The sequence below is a fragment of the Salvia hispanica genome, chromosome 1, assembly GCF_023119035.1.
Source record: "Salvia hispanica cultivar TCC Black 2014 chromosome 1, UniMelb_Shisp_WGS_1.0, whole genome shotgun sequence".
NCBI classification, from domain to species: domain Eukaryota; kingdom Viridiplantae; phylum Streptophyta; class Magnoliopsida; order Lamiales; family Lamiaceae; genus Salvia; species Salvia hispanica.
The window spans coordinates 28,410,011-28,417,142 of NC_062965.1; the positions used below are offsets into that span (position 1 = coordinate 28,410,011).

At 36.1% G+C, this 7,132-nt stretch overlaps 2 protein-coding genes across 2 annotated transcripts; both read left to right on the top strand.

Moving 5' to 3' along the window:
* The first annotated feature begins 1,301 nt into the window (after positions 1–1,301).
* Positions 1,302–2,097, top strand: LOC125193292 (protein TAPETUM DETERMINANT 1-like). Its single transcript, XM_048091068.1, has 3 exons — positions 1,302–1,395; positions 1,483–1,554; positions 1,639–2,097. Exons 1-3 carry the CDS (start codon positions 1,302–1,304, stop codon positions 1,986–1,988), a joined length of 516 nt encoding a protein of 171 aa, XP_047947025.1. The 3' UTR covers positions 1,989–2,097.
* Positions 2,098–3,748: 1,651 nt separating this feature from the next.
* LOC125201128 (protein TAPETUM DETERMINANT 1-like) lies at positions 3,749–6,215 on the top strand. The gene is made up of 4 exons (XM_048099074.1): positions 3,749–3,880; positions 3,977–4,089; positions 4,489–4,608; positions 5,612–6,215. Exons 2-4 carry the CDS (start codon positions 3,981–3,983, stop codon positions 5,971–5,973), a joined length of 591 nt encoding a protein of 196 aa, XP_047955031.1. The 5' UTR covers positions 3,749–3,880; positions 3,977–3,980; the 3' UTR covers positions 5,974–6,215.
* The last annotated feature ends 917 nt before the right edge of the window (positions 6,216–7,132 follow it).

Sequence of the window (7,132 nt, forward strand, 5' to 3'; positions counted from 1 at the left end):
TTCTTAGCCAATCATTTGTACACGTGAACGAATAATAAGCTGCCACGTGGTAAAAAAAAATTCTGGCCAGCAATATTTTGTACACTATATAACAATTTTTCTTGGCCAGCAATATCCAACACGCTATACAACAATCTATAGATTGTTGTGTAACGTTTATAATATTGTTGTATAATTAATGTCACGATGTCACTTTAAAAGGGGTTGTCGTTTTAACACAAACTTATACTCCATGTATGTTTATTTCCAAAAAGAAATAAAGCATATCGCCATGGGTGAATGAAAGAAGAGCGACATTGACAGGCGGTAAAAGTTAACGAGCAGCACGTGCGCACATCTTCATTACCGCGGTTAAAAAACTTTCCTTCTTTTATCATTACCTTTTTTTCACCCTTTCCTTCAACTCTCAAAACCCTACCACTCCTCCCTCTCTATCTCTCTCTTATACTCCATATATATATATATACACACACACACATGAATACATACAATCACGCACGCTTCTCGGAACTGATTGTTCACATTCGTCTCTCTCCGAAAAACTCCAAAATCAAAGGTAAAAACACAGACACCAGAGCTGCTGAATCGCCTTCTCCTTCTCTGTCTCACTCTATTTCGTGCTTCCGTTCTGTCGCAATCCTCATATATATGTGTTTTTTATTTCACGCATTTGGTAGGAATTGGGTATTTTTGTTACTTTATCATCGCTTTTATGAAAGATATTTTACTTTCTCAGCCTCTCTTTTGTTTTTAATCGGGAATCGGAGCCTCAAAAATTCGGCTCTGGGGCTCTTTTCCCGGGATTATCATAAAAGCTGTGTCGCCAAACTTTCCTTTATTGAGCTTCAATTTTTGAGAAATTTCAATCGATTTCGTTCAGATTCCCCATTCTTCTTCATGCTACGTGATGTTTCAAAGTCAAAACTCTAGCTAGACTATGCTTTTCCAGTAAGTACACTGATTATTAATTGAAGCTTTGAACGCACAAAAAATCTCATTCATCTTTTCGATTTGGATTTATTCGTGTGCATGAGAGATTTCTGGCTTTTGAAATCGTATTATTAGTAGTTGTGAAATCAAGTCATATCACTCCTTTCTTCTGCGATTTTTTTTTCCGGTCAAAGATTAATCGAAGCATATCTGTAAAGCTGAAGTCGGTTTCCGTCCGTGCATATTTTGCAGTTTCTCTTTGGCGGTGATTTGCTAGCTCCCTGCTGCTGTTAAGCTATAGCCTATTTAGGTTCTAGCTAGCTCCGAGTTGACTCGCCTTAACTCGGCCGGCCCAGTGCGATCGTAGAGAAATGAATCGCGAATCGCCATCGCTTCAGCTTTCGTCGTTATTGAAATTGTTTGCCGTCACATCGTTGCTGCTAATCATAGGAATCTACACCACAGGTACGTGCCTGTGTGTGCGATTTACTGATTTGCCGTTTTCTGTTAAGATTAGCCTTGATTTTTTGGATTTGTGTGATACAAATGCAGAGAAGAAGAGCTCAATCAATGGCGAAAACATGATTGTCTCTCCGATCACTCATCGCAAGCTGCTGATTACTGGTAAAATTTCAGATTAATCTCACTAAAATGGAAGCATTGAAAGTGTAAATTGTTGATTCTCATTTGTACTACATTTCTTTGCAGGAGAGGGGAGAGAAAATGGCGTGGAGCCAAACAGGATATGGAGCGACAAATGCTCGAAATCGGACGTAATGATAATCCAAGGTGCGACGCCGCCGCTGCCGAACGGGATTCCGACGTACACGGTGGAGATCAGCAACACCTGCGTCTCCGGCTGCGACATTTCCGCCATCCACGTCAGCTGCGGCTGGTTCAGCTCCGCCCGCCTTGTCAACCCGCACGTCTTCAAACGGCTCCGTTTCGACGACTGCTTACTTAACGACGGGAAGCCGCTCCGTAACGGCCGGACCCTCTCTTTTCAGTACGCCAACACCTTCCGTTACGCCCTCTCCGTCTCCTCCGTTAGCTGCTGATATATATTGAGAAACTGGTTTTTTTTTTGGTGAGAATTGTAAATGGGATTTTGTTTAGTTCAAGAAGGATTAGTTTTTTTGAGATATTGAGGATTTTTAGCTGATTTTGTGAGAGGTGACAGTTGTGGACTAATTTCCTGTTTTTTGGATGTAAATGGAATATCTAAAGAATACTGCACAAAAGTTGTACCTCCTCTTTGTTTTTTTTACAACTATAACTATTGTTTTTATTTATTGAGATATCATACTTTCAATTATTGAGATTATTGTTATTGTTAAATTAGTAAACATGTTGATGACTGAAAAGAAGCATGCAGTTCTCAGAATCATAGTCATTTGGGGGTGTTATTGAATGTGAAAATATGTCTAGCTAAAATGCTAAATAGGGCCATTGGTTGATTGCAAAACAATTAATTGCATACCAAACTATTGTTTAATTTCGGTAAAGTAGCCATTTTAATTACCAAGTTTGGTCATATGTAACATGTTCAGTACTATAAGGGGTTCTGTCTATTCCTTATATGAGTAATTCAGAAAAAAATAAATAAAACTTTGTGATTAAATAATTTATTTTCAATCTTAATAGTGCATTTCTTTAATTTATACTTCTATAGGAATTATAGTCATAGCCCCATTTAACAATTTTACTTACTATAGACTCTTATTAAAGCAAAATTGAAAAACAAATAATGAATTCATTCCTGAACTCTACCCCCCATGGCCCCAACTGAAAGGTATACAAATATACAATCTAATAAATAAGTTAGTTTATATATAATCCACTTTTTCTCACTTCAGTGTTTATTTCAATTATTATGCGTCTTCTACGTTTGGCATCTATCTAGTTCTGGTGTTAGTTAAACATCCTTTTTGTACATTCATTTAATTTGTTGGAGTTTCAACATTATTTAGATTATTAGTATTATTATGAATTTGAATTCGAATTCGGAAAACAAAAGTACAATTTTTAGTAGTAGTATTTGAGAAAATTATCATCGCTGTTTCGTTTAAATTTTCTTTTGTGAAATCTTGTTTTGTCAATTTATAATAAATGCTCTTCATTATTGGATAATAACTTTGTTGTTTCTTCTTGCTCAATGTTTTTTCAGGCAGATAAATTGGGATTGTTTTAAATGTTTATAAAACAAATTTTGCAAAGATGATATATGTAGTGTTTGTTGCATGAAAAAACATTACCACAATTAGTTAGATTACTTCCAATTCCATTTAAAATAGGAACTAGCCGTTAAAAAGTATGAATTCGAAAATTAAAATTTGTTACCAATTTATTAAACAAAGTGACGAATTTATTGTAAATAAATTCCAAATTTATTTAAGATTGTGTTTTTATTATACTGATTACAACACAATTAATATAGAATTTATGCCTGAGAACAACTCCGTGTCCTCTTGCTATATCAAACTTTAACTAATAAATGACGCCATTAACAAAATAGTAAACTCACATTAAATAAAATAAATTAATGATTATAAAATTAATATACTTTCACACGCTTTTTTCATCTTCTTTACAGACTCTCTCTCTCTCTCACACACACACACACTCACACTCATATATATATATATGAGTATACAGTCATGCACGATTCTCGGAACTGATTGTTGAAACTCGTCGCTCTCACTATCTATATATCTCTCCTCCAAAAACTCCAAAATCAAAGGTGAAATGGCAGAAATATCAGAGTTTCTTCATACACAGTGACCTTCTGATTCACAATTTCTGCTTCCACTCGCGAGCTGCCGATTCACAATTGCTGCTTCGTCTTTTCCGTCTCAGATCTGCAATCACTATTTTGTGCTTCCGTTCTGCTCTCGATGATGCTCTGTCGCCATGCTTATATATCTGAATGTGTTTTTGTCTCATACATTTGGTACGAATTGGGGATTTTTTGCTACTTTATCATTTGTTCGTGAAAAAAAAATGATTTCCTTTCTAAACCATTAGTGTTTCTCTTTGGTAATCGTAGAAAAATGAATCGCGAATCATCATCGTCATTATTGTGGCGCCGGAGGCTTTCTTCATTCACGGCGGTGTTTGCCGTTACATCCGTGTTGCTATTCACTGGAATCTACACTACAGGTCTGTTTACTGAATTACTGTGTATTGTAATGTGTATTTCCGCGTTTCCAAGTCGAGTTTCATATTTGAAAATTCGATAATTTGAGAGTTGGTCGAATTTGTGATTTGTTAGTTTCGGCGACAACGCTCTCTCAAACTTCATTGATTGTCTCGTTCTTGTATTTTAATTTTATCCGCGATCAATTTCGGTCGATTTTCCTGTAACTGTAACACTATTCAAACAAAAGAAATTCTGAGCGAGCAAGGACGTGTTTGAGTGTTTTGTTTTTGCTAAATGTAGTAGTATAGCCATATATGGTCCCCAAACGTGTAATCTTCTGCTGTTTTGAGCTTATTTTTGTTTTTATCTGCATTTGCATTTAAAATTCGAAATTAATAGTTCAAAATTACTTTGTTCAGATAAAAAATTCATGAAGTTAGGGTCAGTTTTATCGGAGACGAAGATTAAGAGCTCAACCTCAATCACCGGGAATAACCACCAGATTATCTCTCTCTCTCATCGCAAGCTGCTAAATAATGGTAATTCGAATTATTCTTCCCTAATTGTATTTACGAGAAAGTCGTACTGTAGTGGGAGCTCCTGCAATAAATGGAATTTGGATTATGCATGAAGAGAGAGAGAAAGAGACAGGGGAAAAAGTGGAAAAAGGTAGAAAGGGGGTGAGGTTCTGGTATAACCAGTGGGTATATTGGCTGGTGCTTCTCTGCGCTTTATGAATATTATTGTGATATGATAACACGCACAATATGCTCGGCATATGTGCATGTATGCATACTCTGCCATGGTTTCTGCTTTTATGCATTACTAGCCTTGAATATTGATGTTTACATGCAAAACACACACTGAGAGTTCTGCCCCCACTGTGCGCACTGTGCGACAGCCTTAGCCACCTCTTTCTCTCTCAGTGGTCGCGTACGGTTTTGTCCCCTTTTCCCCTACGTGTCGTTTTTCCCAACCCAATTCCCCCTTTAATCAGCCTACCACCCTAGTTGTAGGGTACAGCTACTAGCTGGTTTCTACTTAGACATAATTCTTGTGCAATAATACCATCTTGTAATTATGTTAGTCAATTAATTATTTAGGGTTGGTGTGATTATGAATGTGTGATAGAGAATTTACTTGCTCCTGCACGTGTGCACCTGTGCTTGAATTGAATGGGGGGAATGTAAAGTTTGGGTCTTGAAATAGCATAGAGATTGATTTACATTGAATTAAGGAGAGAGCTCTTTTCTCTATGCACACACATCTTTATTGATTGAAAAGTCCCTTTCTCATTCCCACTGGCATGTCTTCCCAAGAAAATGCATTTTGGCCTTTTTTCTCTTTCTCCACCATCAACAGCGACATTTCAGTGAAGACTCACAACACAATCTCTCTTCGCGTAGACACCAAGTTAGAAGATTTGGTAGCTTGGGAAAAGGGTGTTTCTGTGGTTGGAGTTTTGTCATATTCATGTAGAGACTCAAAAAGAAACATTTAATGAGTCAAAATGTGGCTTTACAGTGATTCTTGTTTGCACAGGAAAGGGACATGAGAGAGAAAAGGGTGTGGTGGAGCCAAACAGGATATGGAGCGACAAGTGCTCGAAATCGGACATAATGATCATCCAAGGCGCGACGGAGGCGCTGCCGAACGGGATTCCGGTGTACACGGTGGAGATCAGCAACACCTGCGTCTCCGGCTGCGATATCTCGGCCATCCACGTCAGCTGCGGCTGGTTCAGCTCCGCCCGCGTCGTGAACCCTCACGTGTTCAAGCGGCTACGCTTCGACGACTGCTTGCTTAACGACGGGAAGGCGCTCCGTAACGGCAGGACACTGTCTTTCCAGTATGCTAACACGTTCCGTTACGCCCTCTCCGTCTCCTCCGTTAGGTGCTCGTGAATGCACCACGGATATATGAGATATGTATATACAGAGACCAGAGTAGAGGCAGATCAAATAGTACTAGTTCAGTTATGATTTTGGTTTAACAAAACTCTTTTTTTTCGTCAGAAAATTGTAAATGGGATTTTGATTGATTCGAGTTGGATTAGTGTTTTGGTAAGATGGAATAGCATTGAAAATTTGGATGGGAGTGACAGTTGTTGATTAATCTCCAATAATCATAATATTGTAAATTTGTAACACGATCACAATAATGATAATGTTATAATTTTGCATTTATGTAAAAAATGAGAGACTTTAAAATAGGTATGTTATTTGTAGTATATGAATATGTAACTGTGGTTTCTAAATTAATTGAGTAAATCAGTAAGAAATAATTCAAAATCAAATAATGCAAGCGATAAGATGTGGTTTGGATAGAGCTCTGGAGACTGGATTCATTGAACTTTGTTTTATTTGCAAGTCATAATTTTTCTATCAAATAACAAATTTATACTAGCCATATTGAAATTATCTATAACAAATTTATGTACTTACAATTAATGTTGCTTTATTTTCGTCCATTTACACAAAATAATACTATAACATGAATTTTAATGTATAGTTGATAAAATAACAATCTAAAAAGTGAAAAATGGTTTCATAAATAGAAATGTACGTTTTTGTAGATAAATTAAAGGTAAAAAAAAGTGATTATACGTATTTTTCGTTGAAGAATTGAGTATAAAAACACTCCATAAAAATGTGTCAGTCACATGAAATGTATGGATGACTGATGATTAATTTCTGGATAGTGAATAGTGGAGAAGACATGGAAGAATTTGAGGTTTTCACTTTAAATCGAAATTTGCAGCCCGAAATTTCGGCGATTCAAGGAAACAGTTTGCACAGTTTTGAAGATTTTATAAGAGAGAACTAATTTGACTGATGTGACCATAAAATATACGGCATGATATATAATTTTGAATACTCAATTTATTTAATTCTCGATATGAAATAATGTCGGATTTAAATAATTTTAATTATTGAAAAACAATCGGTAAACTTTTTTTTTTTTAAATGTTTATAATTTTTTTTTTTGCAATTTAGTGGAATTTCTTATTACTGTACTTGATATACTCATGTTCATGAAGTAATTTGAAATTGTGTTTTTTAA

Excerpts from the sequence above, each read along its gene's own strand:
- LOC125193292 (XM_048091068.1), top strand. The coding sequence starts at position 1,302 with ATGAATCGCGAATCGCCATCGCTTCAGCTTTCGTCGTTATTGAAATTG. Across the intron at positions 1,396-1,482 it reads CATAGGAATCTACACCACAG|AGAAGAAGAGCTCAATCAAT; the intron begins GTACGTGCCTGT and ends ATACAAATGCAG. Across the intron at positions 1,555-1,638 it reads TCGCAAGCTGCTGATTACTG|GAGAGGGGAGAGAAAATGGC; the intron begins GTAAAATTTCAG and ends ATTTCTTTGCAG.
- LOC125201128 (XM_048099074.1), top strand. The coding sequence starts at position 3,981 with ATGAATCGCGAATCATCATCGTCATTATTGTGGCGCCGGAGGCTTTCT. Across the intron at positions 4,090-4,488 it reads CACTGGAATCTACACTACAG|ATAAAAAATTCATGAAGTTA; the intron begins GTCTGTTTACTG and ends TACTTTGTTCAG. Across the intron at positions 4,609-5,611 it reads TCGCAAGCTGCTAAATAATG|GAAAGGGACATGAGAGAGAA; the intron begins GTAATTCGAATT and ends TTGTTTGCACAG.